Genomic DNA, 22,522 nt, shown 5'->3' with positions numbered 1-22,522 from the left:
TGGCACATATCCTTTCAAATGTGTTCCTCCAATTAGGCATATAGGTTACAGTTCTCAAAAAGTCAAATAACATAGCAACCTCAGACCTGCTCCAAAGCTACTTAGTCTGAAAATCTATGCATACTCACTTGTAAGTCCCCATGAACTCAAGCAAATAAAAATATGGTTGGAATTGACATGATTTTTCTCATTGATGTAAGCCAACTGCTTTATTCTATATGCAATTTCTTCTGATCATCCCAAGACACAGGATCACATTAAGAAATAGGTGTATGACCTAAGTAACAGTGGATCATTGTTACGTGGCACTTTACATGGCCACATCAATCTGAAAAAATTCTATCATGTTAACAGTAGAGCTTATCAGGCACACTTTGAGTTCACATGTTACTTTTCTTGAAAAGCTCATGCCTGTGATCAGTCAGGAGACACCCAGAGAGCATAAGTGGGTGGCTTTTATGTGAGGTGGCTCTTAAGATGCCAGTGGGATGGAGAACCATTGTTGTATGTAGTCCACAGTGTCTTCAGATTCAGCCTGATTCATTGACTTCACTTCAGTATAGCAATTAGGTGTTGTTGTTGTTTTTTAAAGGGTGCTTTCTCCTAAGCTCATTTATTATCTGAGGAGGAGGTACAGGGAGAGAGAGAAAGGAGGGACAGAATGGTCAGTGAGTATGTGTGTGAGAGAGAACAAGAATTTGAATGAGTGTGTGTGCGTGCGCACATTAACTGATGGGATGGGATAAAGAATGTTGGGGGGGGGGATTAAAAATGTAAAAGGAAGCCAAAAGTGCATGTTCATCTGTGGTCAGGAACAGAAATTGGCCTGGTGAATATGACTGGCATTCATTTACATCATTATTGTTTTTAAGACCACACATTATAGGCAATTAATAACTTTTTAAACATTGTTTTGCCATTTCTTTTACACTGAGATTAAAGTAAGTTGCAAAAATAGTCACATGTGGTATTTGGCAGAAGCCGAAGTGCAGTGGAACAGAAACAGTGCTGATTGTGACAAATACATGTTAGAACAGAAATCACTGCCTTCTTACATCCCTAGGTGGGAGTAACAAAGAAAGAGCTCTGCCCATGTATGAGAAAGGGTATGGGGTGATACTGACCTTTACTTAAGATTATCATCATTTCATTATCTCTTTAAATCACCACCACCCCATGTCTCCCTCCCTCCCTCCCTCCCTCAAGATCATCACCTGTCACCCCGCCACTCTCTAAGAGAGAATGGGGTAGTGAGGAGCTTAAGATATACAGAGTATGGGGCATCTCTGGCCCCATACTACACCAAAACACTGCCCTGAGTTATGTGGCGCTCAGTGGGAAAAGGGTCTCCTACATTTGCAATAGACCCCATGTAGTATCGATGTTACTTTAGAAGTATTGAAAAAGAAGTACCATTTTTAATTTGCAATTATCTGTAAAAAAAATTGCACTTGTATCCAGAACTACAGTTTTTAGCTATTTATTTAGGCAACAGAATGGTCAAAACAGGCAGGATAGCAACAATAGTCTTTACTAACACATTAAAAACACTACTAAGTCAAGCTGCTACATTCAATTTATCTATTAAGATTGATTTATAAGATTTTAAATGAATTAAAAATATGTAACATATTTGTGAAAAAATACTACTTTAATAAAAGTGCCAAAGTGCCAAAGCTTTAAGGTTGTAAATCAATCAAAATCCCTGGAAGAAAAGAAGTTGAAATATGCATATAGGCACAAAGCACTATGTTGCACAAATATGTTGCCACTGAATTGCAATAGGCGAGCAATTCAGAAATAATTAAACAGAGGCCAGTGGAACGGTATTTATTTTTCTCACAATAAGATCATTTCATGGCTGCTCTCACATATATTCTAAGTAACACAAATGACTCTACATGCATGTATTTTGTACTCAATAAGCTGCTCCAAAGTACAGTACGTAAATTCTGAAAGAAGCCATTGTGTAGTTGAGAGCCCTGTTGCTACAATTCTGCAAGCAGCAGACCTGTTAAATTTATACTTATCAGCATCTTTCTGGGACTTAATAAAACTGAATTCTAGAGGTGTCTCAGAGTCCCACAGCAATGCATGAGAAATGTCTGCTTTTTGCATCTGAGGAAACAGAACTCCTTCCCTTTACGCAAAATTGTCTCAAGTCCGGTCTTGGGGCTAGACAGGAAGAAATGGAAAATATGCTAATTGAAGAGCCTCCTGAAGGTGCCACTGAAAGTTATTATAAACCTCTTTTATATAAATAGTAAATGTAATAATGTAGCAGAGCTACATTATTAATAAAATGTTTGCTGCACTTCAACCTCCTCCAACACACACAAACATGGAAGTTGAAGTAAACGGGGCTTGCTTCTGAATAGACATGCATAGAATTGCACTGCAAAGTACTCATTTGAGCACACTGAGTGACTTCTAACCTGATTGCCACCAAGGTCAATTTAAAAACCACACAACCTAATTTAATATATGGTGATTAAAAATTATGTTATTCAAAAATGTTTAACCATATGCTTTTCTTTTCTTTTACTCTTTTTCATATTCAAAGGTTAAGGCCATAGAGACATAGGGAGCTACTTTATACTGAGTCAAGCCCAGGACTTTTTTCAGCTGGAACTTAGTTCCTGCACCTCTCAGGTGTGCACCATATAAGAAAATGGGGAAGGTGTTCATGGTGAGTTCCGGCATCTCTTTTTCTAGAAAAATAGCACTGAGTCAGACCATCAGTCCATCTAGTTGAATACTCCCTACACTGACAATTATTCCCCAGGATTTCAGACAGCCCTACCTGGAGACACGGCCATGCAAAGCTGGCAAGAGGTCCAGGCCAGATGGGAAATGTAGGCTGCATTTCAATAATCTTTACCAAAGGGTTCCCCTTTGCTTCTACCAAGGGGAGCTTGGAGTAGGCCCCCTCAAAGTCGCAGGCCCATTCCAATTGGCCCACCTGCCCCCCCCCCTCTTCTGACTTGCCTGGAGGTGCTGGGCATTGGCCCTGCAAGCAAAGCAACAGCCCATGTTTGTAATCCAAGAAACTGAGTAGCAGCAACAACAACAAAAATCAATTATTTTGTTTTGACACCCAATGGAAAAAAATGCACAATCACATCTGTGACTCCAAGTTACATAATCATAATCTATGATAGTGCAGTAAATTTCACCAAGGATGGGGGGGGGGGAGAATAACAAAAGCACGATTAAGCTGCAATCAAGAAATTGTTCCACTGTTATATAGTCTTTGATGACTACATTATAAACAACAGCAAAAATGTTAACTGCAAAAATAATTACATATGAATTCATCATGACTGTGGGTAGTCAGGGAAATAAGCAGCTCTGCTTTCAAGGAGAAAGATAATTTTTGGCAACAGTGCTGTCGGAGGCTTAAAGACATGGGAAGGGAGTAGGAATAGGAAAATTCAGGAAGAAACCACAATGCCACAATACAGCATTTGTGGGTTTAGCTTTGCACTGGTGGCATTGTTTGGGTTGTAACTCTAACTTTAATGTGAACATTAAATATAAACTTTTTTAAAAATACAAATGTTACCATCAGAACTCAGTATTGCTCAAACACTGTTTTTGTTTTGTTTTAATAATGGAGAGAAGGAATGTTATTTGAATGGGTTTATATAATGTTATCAATGTGTAGGAAGTTATACATGCTTCACAGACTGTATCTATACAAATTGAAAAAAGAAAAGAAAATTAACTTCCCTGATTTCAAAATGCTCTACAATATCCCCAAGGAGCTTTGAAGGTCTTTTATGAACTCCAGTTAATGCATAAAAGGCATCCAAGACAACACCATAAGCCTTACAGCAGGCTTTTCAGATCCAAACCAAACATTCTTTTAAGGAAGACACAATAACTATTAACAATGCCGGCCAACATCCTACTTACCTTTGCAAACACTGCAACACTGGTTCTCTGGGAGGATGTAATCTTTTTCTGAGCAGTTCAATGGAGGACAGGTCTCTGTTACTTTTACTAAAATTCCATTCTGGAAATAATAATGTTTTAAAGAGTTACACTTTTGAAAATTCCACGGTTTCTTCTACTTTCTGTAATCTGTAATCAGAGACTGACATAAACAAAGGTTGCATACATACGAGACATTTAAAGCACGTTCTTCTTCAAAACAAACCTGGGAACTGTAGCTTGTTAATGGTGCTGGGAACTGCAGGTCTACAGGGTAAACTACAGTTTCCAGGATTGGACGGGGTTATACAGTAAGGTGTGTATACAGCCAGACTATGACAAAGAAAAGTAAGAATGGTACTGGTCTGATCAGCAAGGACCTCACTGCACTCGACAACGCCCAACATGCCCAGACTAACTATCTGTTCTCTTTGCAGAACGTTGTTGCATTAGTATCAAACTAGCATGGAAGTTCTGATGAGTGAAAGATTAAGCATATCAATTTGAGAGAGAACTGTTTTCCCTCTAAAGTTCAGTAATACCTGGTTGTCATGAGATGTTCACAAAAGAAAAGCATGGGAAAGGCATTGACAGCAGACACCCATGATACTTCCATGCAAAATGGGCAAGGAAACAAAAAGGAAGGCAGCTCTGAAAACTAGCTCTATGATTTCCACAGCTTGGAAGCAATTAAAAAGCTATTCATGCCTTCACTAGTGAAAAGTAGAAAACATGTAATGATGATGGGTTGCCCACAATATTATTTATTATGGTACAATTGATACTTTGTTCTGCAGCAACTGAAATGAAAACCTGACTTACCAAGTTACTTCAAAAATACATTGCTACTCTAGGCTCACAGGCTGAGAATCAGTTAAGCACAAGGAACTATTGTCATCCTTACCTCTTCCTCACTTACAGCAAATACATATGAGTCTTTTGCATATGATAGATAGATATGCCAAGGGCAATACCAACATAGCAAATAAAATGTCAGCTGCTGTGCCAGTATTGAAGCAATGGCAGGGTTGGATACTTCATTTACTATGTGATAAAATCACAATTAGCACTAAAGTGAAGATCAGATACTCTTATCACCAGAACACAGTAGTTCATATCTGGTTTTTTGCTAAGCCTAGAGGCTTTTTGAAGTTTCTTATAATTCATTTCTGTACATTTGCCCTGATTTGCGCCAGGGACTCAGCAGCTGCCCTCCATGCCTAGTCAGCAGCTGAGAGACAGATCTCAAGTGTTTCCTGAACCTCACAGTACCCCAGGGAGAAAGCTAATACATAGCAGCCCAGCAAACAAAGAAACCCTCTGGGTGCCACGGAGGATCCAGATATTATTGTTTTGAGAAGGAACAGAGAGGAGAATCTGATGGAGAAGAAAACTCTTCTAGATGTCTGATTTTGTAGCCCTTTCAGGCTACTGTTGCTATTCACTGTTATCATGAAGGTATGGGCTGTAGGAATAAGCATGCTAGGTTCCAAGTGTGGTAGGTTCCCCTTCCTTGTGGTCATTCTTACGGCCCTCCATGAATTGCTTTGTGAGAAGCAGGAATTTTCCTGTATATATGAAAATTCTCCACATATTTAGATACTTGATTTTCACATTTCACACAGCAACCCTCCAAGGAGAGCTAGTGCACTTACTCCTGAACCACCAGCATCTAAACATTGAAGAGTACCGAGTCAAAGCAGTAATATATTTCAGTTATTTTAAAAATAATAATGGTAAAAGTTATTGTTTAAGCTGAACTGAAATTCATTTGCAAACATAGAATATAACACAAGGTAAAAGTAAAATGTAGTATGAAATAGCTTAATTAACCACATGGGGCTGGTTCACATGGTCTGAAATATCACCCACTGCTGTCAAGAAAACCCTCTTGAGCTCAATTCAGGTTTGGGCTCAGAAAAGGAAGCTATTTTCCACAAAGACAGAGAAAATCACTTGGTTTGTTGCTCCCCCACTTTGCAGTCCATTTTCCTGTCACTTTCCCAACTGAAAAGGTCTTCTTTTTTGTGGATCTGTTGTGCTATCGCAACAGAGCCCTTTAATCCTACTTTAGTTGTGCAAAGCTAAATTTCTGGTATGTGCTTGAATCCCTTCCACAAAATAGTAACAGCCTGCAAGGACTGAAAGGAAAAATGGATTAGAATTTATGACTCGGTCTAAAAAATGTTTCTTCTGTCAAAAGCATCTGAAGCAGAGAAGGTAATATTGCACACACTTTCCTATACCACCCAGGGCATGCAACTATGGAGATACCACACATGTTTAAAAGTGAAAGAGTAAACAATTCCAATGTAAGTCCTATTGCAGTCATAATGCTTGAGACTGCAGTCTTTGTTGTTGTTGTTGTTTAGTCGTTAAGTCGTGTCTGACTCTTCGTGACCCCATGGACTACAGCATGCCAGGCAACTTAGAAGGTTAAAAAACTTACACGACATTCTTTGCAGTTCTTGGTTAAAATCCTCTGACCTTCAGCCAACACTTTTCCTCCATAGATGCATTTGGCTAGAATTTTCAAAAGAAATAAAAACATCAGTATTTAGTGCAGATAGATTATACAGTTTGGTACAAACAATATTGCATTAAGTCAATCTAGATGCACTGTGGTAAATATGATGTACTCATTTTGCTTTCAGCAGCAGCCAGTGTTAATTGCTCACATTTATTTTGACTATAATAGTAAATTCATTACAAAAACTATTATCTTGAACCATTTCACAACTCACTCTCGACAAACTAGGCTACTTAGTGACCTGAAGTAATAGGAGAAGCAGAACAGATATTGAACTCGATTCATAAACAGAATTAGTCATGGCAGTGACATTCTGTGGAGCAGGCACAGTACATTTGTATTAAGATATGCCTGTATGGGAAAAGTATTGACAATCTGGATGGACTTACGTACTGGATCACAATATATAGAATCTGATTTATCTACACCAGGCATCCCTAAACTTCGGCCCTTCAGATGTTTTGGACAACAATTCCCAACTTCCCCGACCACTGGTCCTGTTAGCTAGGGATCATGGGAGTTGTAGGCCAAAACATCTGGAGGGCCGCAGTTTGGGGATGCCTGATCTACACCATATCAAGACAGGTGAAAACAGAACTGTGCCCCTGTGATAACTGGAGCTGTGTCTCAAGTGAGCCACAGGCATTCATTAACTATCACAATTGATTAGATCACTACTGGAAATACAGGGTTAACAAACACAAGGAAAAAGAAAGACACCATACAAAGATCCACACTGACGGTATCTGTAACATTAAAATTAGCTTCTGGGGCATATGGATCTAACTTTTCTTTGCTGGTTGCCTTTTAGAAACTTTTACAAATGAACTAAAACTCAAATATTGTATTTCTTAAAAGGTAAAGGACCCCTGACAGTTAAGTCCAGTCATGAATGACTCTAAGGTTGTGGCGCTCATCCCGCTTTACTGGCCGAGGGAGCCGATGTTTGTCCACAGACAGTTTTTCAGGGTCATGTGGCCAGCATAACCAGAAAGGAATGCATATATACAACAGACTTTATAGTTGTGTGTTATGCTATGCTTTCCCAAGCAGAGGCCCCTTGAGCCATGCCAGATATATCTCCATGAATGAGGGAATATAATTCATTTAAGGATAGGTAAATAAATAAAAAAATTCTCAGTTCAGAGAGAAAAACCTGGAACAACTCAAAAGGCCTCTGTTTGCACAATATGGGTTGGACTACTGTAAAAAAGTCAGTCATACCAGATATAGCTCCATGATATACCTGCCTTCTGAGGAACTACAGGTCTGTATTTTGGTAGAATAGCACTGTTGCCAGAGACAAATATATATATATAGTGTGACCAAAGTACAGATCTCTACTCAAAATGACAGGCACTCAATTCTTAAACAGACCCTCAGTATCCTTGAGATTATGGGTACTTTCAAGCAAGTATCATTTCTGGCAATAGAACGCATATTAGCTCCAAAATCTTTGTTTGGTTAGAAAAGAATTGGCTTAGACACTGTGACTTCATGGGGTACATATGTAATAAGGTGCCCAGTGCTCCAAATTATTAAAGCTAGATAAACTAAATTCCCCCAGGTTGTGTCATTAATACAGATAAATGAAAGCTTCAAATTTGTTGTTGTTGTTGTTGTTGTTGTTGTTGTTGTTGTTGTTGTTGTTGTTGTTGTTACAATTAAGTAATTTATTATCTGCCCTCCACCCTAAGGTCCCAGGGCAGGGCACATTAAAACACATCACAACACAATATTAAAAGCAGTTTAAAATAACTTACAACTTAAACCCAAATGTTGCTTCCTAATAGCACAATGTATTACCACCTCTAGTTATGACTTCCTGGCATATTTGCATTACTGTAGCCATAATAAAAAAGAATGTCCTCTTTAACTCCAGTAAAAGAGGAATACTAAATAACATTGCTCTTTAAATCATTTCCCCTTCAAGAACCTCAAGCACTGCAGAGTGGGAGAAAACCTTACTTTATCTATAATTTTCCTTGGTAACAGTCATACAACTAGGTCTGAGGTAAAAGGCGAGAAATAGGAAAGGTGGTAATATGCCTAGGGCAAGCAGAGGAACTAAAAATATTACACCATACTGAAATGTTTCAGAAGACCTGTCCACATGGGTATGGTGCGATTCAATAGCAGATAGTGTGGTTAGGCAGTGGTGCTCACCTGATCTCCCATTATCTGTTGTTGCTGCTTACCAGGAATGAGGGTAGGAACACTCAACAGATTGGCTCTGATGGTACATTTGCATGGCACCAGGCTCCTCACTGTCACACCCTCTATCGAGCAGCAGCAGCAATTCAGCAGGAAGCTAGATGAGCACCAACACCCAACAGTACACTACTGATGTGATTAAGTCATACCCTTTTATATTAATATATAGATATAGTTGTGTCTCTTAGCCTATCATTTTTTAAACAATTGGTCTTATTGAGACTCCCTATTTTCTGTTTTGAACTTTGCATTTTGTCTTATTCATCTGTTGACTGTAACAAACACCTGGCTAACATTTGTGTGGTAAATGTGGCATTTTTGCAGCTATAGCTTGTAAATCATCATCTTAGAAAATATAAAACCTAGATTTTGTCTTTCTGATGTGTTCATGGGCACAGGGCTGGTGGAGGTATTTTTCAGCTTCTAATATGACAGCCTATATAACAAGGCTGGGTATAGACAAAAAGGGAAGAAAAATCTGAATAATAGTCAGACTTTGCCAGAAAGTCACTTTGATCTCAAAAAGCATGTTCTGTACTGGAGGGATTAACTAAAGATAACAAAGAAAAAAGAATGCTCCTGCATTTTTCAGGTAAGAAATGGTAGTTGCTTTAACTCGGTTGTGTGTTTTTTTTTAAAAAAATGGCTAATTATCTGTTCAATAAACCCTAAGGAAAGACAATTACAGTTGATCATACTGTCAATGACTGTATGGACAAAGGGCAGAGAAATCAATCCACACAGTATCATCAGTATAGACAGCTTCAGTGTCTGGAAAAACATGGACCCCAAAAACTGTCCCAAGTATATCATTCTGTCAAGATTTGCAATCAATTTTAATCAATGTTTACATCTATTTCTTCTAACATACTTCCAAGTACACCAACAAGTTGAGACGGGTGTCAACCAAAAAAACACGAAAGAGTAGGTTTGTTCATTCATTCATATTTTAATCAGAGGACATGAAACAAAACAAAAGATTATTGTGATTATATGGTTAAATTCAGTCCTAATGCTAAACCATGGTCTCCTTCTGGGCCCACGTGTTCCCTCTCCCCTTCTGCACAGAAAGAGTTCAGAAGCCTTTGCCCCCCTTTCAACATGGTTTATCATTTCATCTGAACCAGGAATCATAGTTTGACGCTAATCATGGTTAGTTTCAACAACCCAGCTCCATAACCCATGATCTGACGTTGGCTTCTTTTGAAACATACTATTAATCAGGCTTCCTCAACCTCGGCCTCCAGATGTTTTTTGGCCTACAACTCCCATGATCCCTAGCTAGCAGGACCAGTGGTCAGGTATGATGGGAATTGTAGTCTCAAAACATCTGGAGGGCCAAGGTTGAGGAAGCCTGCTATTAATCATGTTAAACCGCAATCCCTGATTAAGATGAAATGACTAGCAGAAGACTGGGAGATGGCTAGGCTTATTCATGTTGCACAAAGCTACAGTTTACCGTCCCTTCCAAACATTACCCTTATGTGGCCTGAATCATGTGTAAAAATAAAATTTTACTAATTATGAATGTTACGTCTATTACATGATATGAGCATATGTTTTAACTCCAGGATGCCTCTCTCCCAGAAAATGCAAGGCAGAGTCAAATTTCAAATTACTTACTAGAGCTTCCCAAATTGAAGTGACATCACTCCACAACTTTACAACATAACTAACAACAACAACAAAAGCATGTAAAATTAGTTTGACTGAGAAAAAGAAGAGAGCACAATACCTATACTTACACTTGCACAATTTGCAGCACTGGCCTGCTAAATGGACCGGAAGGCGATCTGGCGAACAGTTCAATGGTGGGCAGGCCATTCGCCGGCACTCCACTACTCCACTCTATAAAATAATAGAAAAATAGGATTAAAACATCTGTATAAAGCAGGGTTAGCCAACATGGTGCTCTCTAGATGTTGTGGACTACAACTCCCATCATCTTTGGCCATTGACCACGCTGGCTAGAGCTAATGGGAGTTAGAAGTTTGAAAAGCTCTGCAGGGTACCCCACTGGCTATCTTTGGTATAATGTAATGTATATTTTAGGGGGTGGGAAGCATTATAAACTTGCAGAAAAAATAACTAGCTTAGATATGAATATTCAGATAAGCTATATTGCAAGCTACAATTTCACCATTCTGAAGCAACCATAATCATATCCCGCTGCTACCTATGCAAACATCTATTAAATTTCAGATATACATTATTTCCCTTATTCCACCAATCACTAAGTGGGCTAGACAATAGAAGCCATCTACCCATTTTAACAAACACAAAATAACACCTTCACAGTTTCTGTCAATCATCTTCATTTTAACAAACAGTTTTCTATTTTCTTGGGCAAACAAAACCTCTCCTCTGATAGTTATCAAATAATTTCAACAGTACAAGGTTTACATACTAATCAACTTTTGTTCCTCTGATGTTGAAAATAATAAATACCACGAACACAATATACATGTTGTTGTCATGCAAAATGCAACTTGTGCATACAATTAGGATAATGTCTCCTTGCCCACAAACTTCAGTAATACAATTCTAAATTGTACACAGGAAACACCAAAATGTTCAGTAAAACACAGCCATCTAAATACAGGAAAGAAACTGCTTTTAGGCAGGTATCATTTTTGGTTCCCTCCCCATACTCTGTACATAATGCTATGCATAATGCCAATAACTAACCCTCCAAGTTGATATTATGTACTCAACAAACATACTGAATTGTAATGAGTCATCTTACCCCCATATATAAGTTAGAAGTTTCTTACTTTGCAAGTACAATTCCTGCAGTGATCATCTTCTACCCATGAGTCTTTGTCTCGATAGATCACTCCATTTACTTGACAAGTCTTCTCACAGTGACAGTTTTCCAACTGACTAAGCCTCATTTCTGCATAATTTAGCTATAAATGAAAGTTACTTGATTTAATTCCTGGAATTCATGCACATGGGCTCATACAAAGGAAAGTAAAAGCACAGCTTAGTGATCTTCAGAGGAATTAGGTTTTATCATACTGACAAAATCACATGAACACAGCATGACTTTAAGCTGGTATAAATCAGATCCATAGAAGGCAATTGCATATGCTTTGCTAGTCTGTTTAGTTCAGTTGAAATTAAAGAAACCTCTGTACAGTATATGGGATGAGGATCTCAGGACAATTGTCTAATCTGTTAAATGGCAATCAAAGTAACACCATGTCTGCAACACATAATTATTAACTTTTTTAGTACATAACTACTATGTCTATAAATAACAACGTAGCCATTTAGAACTTTAGTGTCCAATTCTTGGCTCTCTATTCTGGAAAATGTTAAGAACTGGAAAAGTTCAAAATGCTATGATCTGTATACCAAATCCACTAGTCAAACCCAAAGCATGAAGCTCACAGATGTAGCTCTTTCCCTGGTTCCCATCGGGCTTCTTAGAATTTATCAATATGCAGGATATGCAGCAGAATAAGGGTTGAATAGAATGCCATGGAGAGATGGACTGGGGAAGTCCCAAGGGAAGTGACTTGTAATTTATAATACATGATATATAAAATTATGCATGTCATGGAGTAAATGGATAGCAAAAAGTTTTTCTCCCTCTCTTATACCGTGTTTCTCACATTTTAAGACGTCCCTATAAAATAAGACATGGCACGATTTTCTGGAGGCAATAAAATATAAGGCATCCCCCAAAAATAAGACATGTTGAGTGGGAGCAGTGGTGGGAGCAGGTCTGCATGGCGCTTTTGCAGCGTGCGCCTCGCCGAGCGCTGCTGTTTCTCCCGGGTCCCGCTCAGTCGGGACTCTGCGCGGTGTGCGCTACTGTCCTTGCCGGCTCCCGCTGAGTCGGGGCTCAGCACAGCGCACGCAGCTGTCTTTGCTGGCTCTTTCTTGAATGAATCCCCCACCCCGAATTCGACCAAGCCCAGAACAGCCTGCCAATCACACCGACGAGCAACCGACGTCGCTTGCTCCCAGCGGCCGTGAAGGGGCGGGGCTCCGCTCGTGAGCAGGCCGGGGGGCGGGTGAGAGCAGAAGCGGCCATTGGGTGAGAGGCGTTTCGCGCCTGAAATGGCCGCCGCCGCTGAACAATGGACGAGCCTATGGCGGGAGCAGGGCCCACCGCGGCTGGTCCTGTCGCCATGGGTGGGGAAAACGAGGCTGAAAGCCGGCAAGGCCCCGCGGACCGGGCCGACGGAGAGTCGCGGCTCAACCTGTTGGACACTTGCGGGGTGTGCGGCCAGAACATCCAGAGCTGGCGGCCCAAGCTGCTGCCGTGCCTCCACTCATTCTGCGTGCGCTGCCTACCCCCTCCGCATCGCTACCTCATGCTGCCGCCTCCCGCCGTACCTTTGCCGGGCGCTGGCGGCCCCAAAGACCCGCCGCCGCCTTTGCTTCAGCCTTCCCCGGCCCCCTCGTCGCCCGTCGCCACGCCGCCCTCGTCGCTGCACTGCAACCTGGGTAAGGAAGCCCGCGCGGTGGCTGTGTCACGACTGGGGGGTGAGGAGGAGAAGAGCTCGTAGTTATCTCAGAGAGGGAGAGCCCCGACCCAGCAGGAGCCGGCAAGGGCAGCAGCGCGCGCCACACCGAGCCCGACCCAGCAAAACTCTGAAAGCTTAATACCGGTAAAAAATTAAAAAGCTTAACAAAAAAAATAAGACATCCCCTGAAAATAAGCCATGGTGTGTTTTTTGGAGTAAAAATAAATATAAGACATGTCTTAAAATGTGAGAAACACGGTACTGCTGGAACTCCAGGGCATACAATGAAGCTGAGTGTTCGAAGATTTAGCACAGACAAAATGAAGTACCTTTTCATGCAGCATATAGTAACTAAAGAATTCGCTCCGTCAAGCAGCAGTAATGGTAACCGACTCCAATGGCATTAAAAGAAGATTAGACAAATTCATGGAAAATAAGGTTTTCAGTGGCTACTAAGGATGATGGCTATGTTCTACTTCCACTGCCAGAGGCAGTATGCCGCTGAATACCAGTTGCTGAGAATTGCAAGTTAGAAGAGCAGAGTTCTCAGCTCCTGTTTATGGGTTTCACATAGGTATTTGAGAACGGAAAATTGGACTAGATGGGACTCTGGCCGGATCCATTGCTTTTCTAATGTTAAAACACTTCCCCACCCCTTGCTGTCTGAAGCATATGATTCAGGCCAACTCTGCATTCATTCACAACATACCACACATCCAGCAGTAAATATGTATACTCCTGTTAGGAGCCATAATTCAGACAAGGCGCAGGGCCTTACCACTTCCAGCATATGTTTTGAACATTTACAGGATGTAAAGGGACATAATGGGTATAACATAAAAAGGGTTTTTTGTGCAAGAAGGTTGCACACTGCATAAGCAGCCTGGCCTCTGGATAAATATAGGAAGAGCACACCGCTAATACCTGTGCTCTCAGAACCATTACGAGTATTCTAGAGATACTTCCATAATTCCAGAAATAAATGAAACAACATCTACCCCTATAAAAGCAAATGCAAGGATAAAGTCCAGCACACTTTTGCTTTCCATTAGAAGGTTTATCCGGGATGTTGGTGGAGGGAAATTTTGGTGGATTCTGGATATGTTGCTTAGCTAACTTTTAATAACGTTTTGAATTAATAAACATTTGTGTTCTAATTATGTATCAGTTATATTTTATCTATATTGGAGGCTCATGGTTGCTGGGTTGTCGCTGGCTATAACCTGTAGCAGGTTATGCTTTATGTCATGTGGGATAGAATGATTTTGCAGGTGAATTAATTGTCAAAAGGTGTGGTGGTACCGGTAGTCATTAGGACATACAGCTTTAGAAAAAAACAAGAAAATTCATGGAGGGAAAGACTTATCATGTATTTGATCTCATGTTTGGAAACAAATTGCATTTGAAACAGCAGATACTTCTGTTGCAGATGCAGGATTCATACATGAGACAACAGGCTTAGCCAACTCCTCAGTCTCTCTTCCTACTTGCCATGGTGGCAAGGGGAGGTGGAGGTGCAGTGCAAATTCCATAGTAATCAATCATAGTAGTCTTCCGTATTGAAATAATTTGATCCTAAACACTCCAGGAGCAAAGTAGCAATCTTTAGGCCTTTAATCAGATTGAGTACTCAATTGTTGAAAGACCAAATCTAAGTCAATAAAAGTAATCTGATGCTATTTGTACTTATGGGTACAGAAAGAGGGACTTTTTCCACCTTTTTTATATTCTTAAAAAGAAAAAAAGTCTACTTAAAAGGGATAAAAGGGGCATTTAAGGGTGAAAGAGAGCAGGCAAACCACATAATTTCATCATTAAATACATATTCTAGTAACAATGTACAAGAATGATTTGTTTTGTGCCAGGACTTCAATGTCACATCTCAGCCTTGAAACATAACTAGCAAATATCAAAAAATGAGACACTCACCATAAAGCCACAACAACCTGATTACACAGGTGTGCCAATTAGGGACAAAAGCTTCAAGCTTAGACATGACAACTGATATGTGTCATTTTAGAACTGAACCACTAAGTTTCTATTTAGCAGTAAATAAAATGAGCAATTTTGCATTCTGCTTGCTTTTCTCTGACAAACAAGTGTGACATGTTCTCAATGGTCCATGAATGCAACAAAATACTAAATTTATGTACTGCAAAAGGCAATGAAACAGCAGTTCCTGTGAATATGGAATAAAAAGGTAAAGAGCATTCCACTTGTAGGGGTGCTTGTAACCTTCAGAATGTTAATTACGTATTATCTAGAATATTAAAAAAATCAGCAAGAAAAATATAATTAACTGCAGCAAGGACAAGTCACTCAATGCACTATGTAATTGGCACCTACTAAGACCATCAGCATGTCTCAGAATAATTATCTCACTTTCCTGAAGTAAAATGAACTGAAATTTAATATTTCTCTTTCTCCAAGTGATCAAGTCCAAAGCATGCTGATTAAGACAGTAGAATTAGAACATGAAGATGGAAGATAAGAAAGGAAAGCATAAATAATATGGGGACATTAAACAGGGTTATAGGGGGGGGTTCAGTGTAGAATGTACTGTCTTGTGCAGTTTTCATAGAAAACAAAAACAAATAAACAATGCAATGGCACTTTTAAGTTCCATTCATTTTAAAAGGTCAATAGTGCATGCTTACTCAGAAGTAAGTTTCATTTTGTTCAACAGGACTTACTCCCATGAAAGGCATTATAGGACTGCAGCCTTAAGCATTTGTCCACTGAAATCAGCAGGGCTTAAGAGGGCTTATCTTTGGCTGATCTATGCTCCAGATTTCAAACCATCAGGTTTGCAAATATTTGAAACAGACAGTGGCCATGACTGCATGTCCTGCTAACCAGTGGAGCAGGAAGAAGCCTCCTAGTCAGGGTACACAGCTGGGAGGACTTCAGAGGATTTTAGTTTGACTTTCCCTTAAAGTAGGCTTGTCGTGTCATCTAGACCAGGGACCATGCTTTATGCCTGGTTAGTTTAAACAACCTAGATTTGTGGCACATGGTTTAAAGTTGATTTGGTTTTGACCCTGGCGACTGTTATGAACCATGATCTCAGATCCAGATGACACAACAAGCGGGCTTTAATACAGTGTGGTGCACCAGGGGAGGATGGCAAGTGTGGCAGGAAGATTCAAGAACAATCAAATAAACATTTTGGTGTAGTGTAGTGTGGTACCTATCTATCTATCTATCATCTATCTATCATCTATCTATCTATCTATCTATCTATCATCTATCTTTGCAGAATATAGATTGACATCTAAATGAGAGCAAGATCATCAAGTGCGATTGAGTACAATCCTAGCTGTGATCCAGAATCACTGTTCGAACAGAGTATGGGAGAAGACTTGTTTATAATTATATTTTGGGGGTGATTCGTGTTCTTATGCAGCTGCATTGTTTTATACTTTCTGGATGTCCCATGATCATATTATAAAGTAGTAGTGTTCTGTGTTGTAAATCAAGCCCTGCTAGGAGTTGTTTTGTTTTCCATTGTATTGCTTATCAATAAAAAAACTGGGATCACAAGCAAATTCTTATCCTGGAAGTGTGGCCCAGATAAAAAAAATTGAGAACCACTGCTTTAAGAGTGGGAGGAGGAAGGAATGCTGAAGTCGTCCTAGCCTTGTGGGAAGATAATGGGAGAGCACTTACATTTGAGGTTTGTTCCTGCTCATGCATAGCTAAACTATGGTTTATCAATGATGTAAAAACAGAGCCAGTATGTATACACAATGTTTTGTTTTATAATTGGCATTTTAATACTATGAAAGTGTGTTATTATAAACAAGATAAGCTCATGGAACAGTGGGATTAAATAGAACAAGTGAAGGCAGCTCAGAAACAAAATAGGATTTAGACAGCATCTGATGAGCAGGCACTGCTGCCTGACTGCTGGTAGAACCCCAATCCCCATGACCTCCAGTTCTCATCATCATGCTATCCCAGGCATCCCCAAACTTCGGCCCTCCAGATGTTTTGGACTACAATTCCCATCTTCCCCAACCACTGGTCCTGTTAGCTAGGGATCATGGGAGTTGTAGGCCAAAACATCTGGAGGGCCGCAGTTTGGGGATGCCTGTGCTATCCCATGCAAAAAAAACCCAATATTATGTAAGAACTGAAGGGTTAGATATAGAACAGGTTATTCAAAATAACTGGAAGGATATGGATTTTTATGTGTTTTATTTCTAGGAAAGGAAACGAATAACATAGGAAACAACCATGTTTGACAACTATGCAATCAGGCTAGATAAAAACTCTTATTCCATTTCTTATTCCATTAGGCAAGCCTCAGCATCAGTATTCAACCACATGATTCAAACAAAAAGGAAAAATGCATTCTTTGTGGATCAGTCACTTATTCTTCCATTTATAGCATGAAATAAATCCTTGACATAATGATACATAAACTGAAAAAAGATGAGAAATGGGTACATGGTTGCCCAAATATGGGAAGCAAATGACAACTTGGATGTAAAACTGGGAAGAAAGGTCAGGTACCTACTTTTGCTGTCATTTTAGCCAGAAGTTCTTGCAAATCCATAATTCCTTGAACCAGGCTTAAGAAGTCACTGCAGGTTGGACAGGCTCAATAAAGGAAGGAAGGTAAACAACAGATAAAAACCATATTATACAAAACAAACTACCATATGCTTAACTCAGTAGCTATTGGATTCTAGCATTTGTAATACAAATATTACAAAGATTATGAGAAAATGAAAACATATGGACATTTTAATAGAAAATAAAATTAATAATTTAAATTGGGATGTCTCACACATATATGACGTATTATTGGAAATATTGGAATCCTATAGTAACAGAAAAGCATGGGCGGAAGGGTTGTATCCCACAGTCTGCAATTCAGTACAGTTTTCTTTGGCTTATAAGCAATGCAGCCATCAGAATTCTGAACAGACAAATCTGAACTGATCTGGTGTGGTTATAGTAATGTGTAGCCTAGTTCAATGCAAACTGGAAAATGGGGGTCCAGAATTTGTTGGCTTTCCCAATGAAACTGTCATCTAGGTCACTTATAAGATCAGTTTAAATGAACAGAAAATAAATATGCGCAGTCGAACACATGAAGGAGTAAAACAGTTATATCTATAACTTCCCAGCCTGCTTTTACTGAGAAAAGTTGGCAAAACATAGTCTTAGTTGTTCAACTACAAAGTGGTACTTCCCACGAAGAATGTAACATTGTTGTGCAACAAATGAATAGGCACTACAAAACACTCCTTTTTGTTAAAAGTATTTTTGTAAACTTAATTTTAAATATACATACTTAAAAGTGCTACTTACTGCGATTCAGATTAGGGCATTGTGTTATATATCCATTAGGCATGAAGATGACTTTCACATCTTGAATGATACCCTTTGTAACAGAAGAGATAGCTGGTAATATAGATTATAGTCATACAATTAAAATTGTACAAAATAATTCACAAGTTATGTCTTGATAAGGCATAACAAATTAATACAATATTACTGATTTACAAATTAAAATCATATGAACTTTTAAAAAAGATACCACTGAATAGACTGGTAAACATGTAATTCCTTTTTTCAATTAAAAAAACCATAGCTTTTGATTTTTTAAAAAGAAATTTCAGATAGGTTTTTATGATTCATGAGTAAGTGAAGTACTAACATTTAACACCGGCTAACCAGTTATGCACTTTTTAGAACCAACTGTACTGGTCACTTTACGCACTAGCTTAAATATTTCCTGTTGAAATTAAAACAACCCAAAGTACTTAACTTTCATTTGACTTCATTCACTATTTATCAATTTCACATTAAAAAATGAGTACAAAATACAACAATATTGTTGGTTAATACTGCTTTAGCTAACAAAAATATTTACAGATCTTAAAAATAGAAATAATGTTAATAGCCTATTATTGATTTGGGGAATACATTCAGATCAGGTATGTGTTTTAGAGCCCACTCTGGAACCTCATGGTAAAACATAACAAATAACAACTGTTCTGGCAAGTAAAAAATTCTGAACACAAAGCCTGGTCAGCCAGAGACCTTATGACTTTCACTTTATATGAAAAGTTAAATGAATTTATATTTCACTTAACTATTTTTACCATGCCCTTCAAATAATATTCCTAGGGCGTTAAGTAAAGATCCAGATACAACACCACAGTCCAGAGTTTGGCTAATAAGAATGCTTAAAAAGGTAAAGGGACCCCTGACTGTTAGGTCCAGTCGTGATGACTCTGGGGTTGCGTGCTCATCTCACGTTATTGGCTGAGGCAGCCAGCGTACAGCTTCCAGGTCATGTGGCCAGCATGACAAAGCTGCTTCTGGCGAACCAGAGCAGCACACGGAAACACCGTTTACCTTCCCGCTGAGTTGCTCTCGAACTGCTACGTTGGCAGGAGCTGGGACTGAGCAACAGGAGCTCACCCCGTCGCAGGGATTCGAACCGCCGACCTTCTGATCAGCAAGCCCTAGGCTCTGTGGTTTAACCCACAGAGCCACCTGTGTCCCTATAATAAGATTGCTTAAGTCTCACTATTTTCAATGGCACAGAAACGAAAAGCATATGGTGAATTGTAGTCCGTCAGTCACACAGAAGCACAGACACATACACAAGGACAAGCAATGAAAACCATATGAACGAAAACTTCTGAAAGGTCTATTAGAAAGCAAATGCCAATGGAACCATTCTAGGCTGAAGCCACTTTCACAAGGTGACTCATTCATAGTTCAATGATTCCAGAGAAAGGTTTCTCCACCCCTCTTCTGCTGATTAGCCTCAGTGTGATGTGATGCTTTATTCAGATTAAATCTGCACCTTAAAACCAAATGCTGAGGTCTTCAGTCCTTGGACATGTCAACATATGTGAACTGGATAACAAAAAAGGCTAAGACCCTTAGCATTCAAATAAATTTTGATAGACATGCATGCAGTAATGGTGAACTAGATCTAGGAGAGGAACATAAAGTGTACTGAAAACACCCACCCACACACCACTTTATGTGAAAAAGTAAGTTTACAGTCAAGGTTATCCTTTGATAATCAAAATATTGGTTTGATCAGAAATTGCAGCCATTATTTCAGCGGCAGTACAACAGAAAAATGGATGCTACTGAGCAGATGGAAGACATCATATCCTGCTTGGAATAGTGAGCTCCTGCTATAAATAAAATATAGTGCTCCAAGATTTGCAGATGCAGCAACATTTAACATTTATGTGCTCGTTGTCTCGGATAGCAAAAAGGTAATCAGCAAGCAGCTCTTCCTGCTTGTTATTTCAAGATCAAATATTAATTGAAAATATTAATGAAAATAACTATCCAGAACATTTATTAACCTTTTCATCTATGAGAATAATGAAGTCATATGAGTAATGAGACAAGACATTGTCAGTTGGTAGGGTTAACCTCCAAAGCAATCTTTAATATGATTTTGAAAATGAATGCTAGTGAACAATGTATCGATGTATTAAAACTACAGACACATGGATGTCTAAGGGCAATGTTTAAATACATAAAAATAAAACCCAAACCCTTGCCCTAACACAGGATATATATCTGTGTATGTAGCTGGTGTAAAGTCATATCTGGGTGTGCATCTCAATCTACACTGAAATGCTCATCTAGGCAGTATGGTCGTACAAGGCTTCACTGACATCGTGGCCTGGGGAGTCCAAGTTAAAGCAAGCCTAATTAATAACCACTGAGCACACCAGGCATGCATCACAACCAAACTGTTTCACCTCACTTTAGTAAGATTTATTCTGCCTTTGCTTAACATTAAGCACCTGTTGACCTGTTCCACAGGTGTATAGCCTTACTCAGTGCTATTTATTTTCTGGGGAAAGGTGTTGAAACTCACCATGTCTGCCTCCCTTATTCTCTTACCCAGGCATCCCCAAACTTCAGCCCTCCAGATGTTTTGGACTACAATTCCCATCATCCCTGACCACTGGTCCTCTTAGCTAGGGTTCATGGAAGTTGTAGGCCAAAACATCTGGAGGGCCGCAGTTTGGGGATGCCTGCTCTTACCGTATAATGGCAATGGTGCCCACCTGAGAGGTGCTGGAACAGAGTTCCAGCAAGTTCTGGCTGAAAAAAGCCCTATTTGCTATATAAATGAATAAATGTTAAAAAATAAACATATCAGAAATGCTCCCCCCCACCACCATTTGCTTGTTTGTTAAGCATTAATTTTGAATTTATTTAGCATTTTCAGCTGAAAGAGGGTGGTGGCAACATGAAGCCTAGCTAATATCAGATTTTTGTGCACTGTTTCTAAGCCTTGAACGATATGTTTTAAAAGGTGTGCTCTTTTCATTATGCATGCCGAAAACTTATTTATACACATGTATCATTTTTATTCACGTCCAGGTTTTAGATGCCACGATGGTAATACTACTACTACTACTACTAATAATAATAATAATACCCTGCCCATCTGGCTGGGTTTCCCCAGCCACTTTGGGAGGCTTCCAGCAAAATATTAAAATACAATAATTCATCAAATATTAAAAGCTTCCCTAAACAGGTATGCAACTACCAGAATCTGTTTTCAAGATGACTAGTCAAATATAAATAAAGGGCTTTTTTGTCAGGAAAAGTCAAGCTGCAGTCTATACTCTGCCTTTGACTTCAATGGATTATGACAGCGACAGCTATAGCACTACCTCCAGTTATATCCACTGACACTACCAGCTAGCATCCTATAATGCAACAGCTGCTGTATCAGGGCCTTATGACAGAGAACGTACTGCACAGATTACAGGAATTGTGAATATTGTCTTGTATTTGCAATAATATTACACATCATTGTAAAAATCTTCTTTACGGATATTCACCTCCATACAGAATGCTCATATTTCATGGAATTGTAGAGTTGGAAGGGACCCCAAAGGTCATCAAGTTGAACCCCTTGAAAAGCAGGAATCCTGCCCAGTCATCCATGGGTGGGCTCAAACCACCAATCTTGATTAATAGCCAGATACACTGACCTATTTCACCAATTTTCTTTACGCTCTCCTAACTCATTTTACCATTCATCTTCCTAAAATGCTCTTCCTAGGCTCTTACCTATGCATTTGCTGGACCTGTTTTGAGGATGCAGAGCTCTATCAAATATGAAGGGCAGCTGTGAGATTTTCCTTTACAATGTCAGATCTTTTTTAAAAAATGAAAAACACTGAAAATTAAAAGGAATAAGACAGGAGGTCACCATCATATGATCACAGGAGTTGCATTCAGACATGAGGGAGAGAGACAATGGCTTTTCCACCTGCCTTGCCCCAGCCGCAGGAATCTTTGTAAGAGACCTGCACTCCTCCAGAGGAAGAACTGAGGGGAGAGA

The 22,522-nt window shown here is 39.4% G+C and overlaps 1 protein-coding gene across 3 annotated transcripts in view; it reads right to left on the bottom strand.

Annotated features, from left to right (window-relative positions):
- Window positions 1-22,522, bottom strand: part of NELL1 (neural EGFL like 1) — a 368,190-nt gene that overhangs the window by 234,134 nt on the left and 111,534 nt on the right. For all 3 annotated transcript variants that reach the window (XM_035117428.2, XM_035117446.2, XM_060275202.1), the window contains exons 6-11: window positions 18,484-18,556; window positions 17,684-17,766; window positions 11,455-11,589; window positions 10,426-10,528; window positions 6,386-6,459; window positions 3,919-4,018 (exon numbers count right to left, since the gene is read on the bottom strand). In XM_035117428.2, the coding sequence (XP_034973319.2) occupies window positions 3,919-4,018; window positions 6,386-6,459; window positions 10,426-10,528; window positions 11,455-11,589; window positions 17,684-17,766; window positions 18,484-18,556 (568 nt within the window). The remainder of the gene's footprint in view (window positions 1-3,918; window positions 4,019-6,385; window positions 6,460-10,425; window positions 10,529-11,454; window positions 11,590-17,683; window positions 17,767-18,483; window positions 18,557-22,522) is intronic.

Source organism: Zootoca vivipara, chromosome 1 (genome assembly GCF_963506605.1).
Source record: "Zootoca vivipara chromosome 1, rZooViv1.1, whole genome shotgun sequence".
Classification (NCBI taxonomy): domain Eukaryota; kingdom Metazoa; phylum Chordata; class Lepidosauria; order Squamata; family Lacertidae; genus Zootoca; species Zootoca vivipara.
Note: the sequence above shows the minus strand (reverse complement) of the source record. Positions and strands in the feature narration are given on the sequence as shown.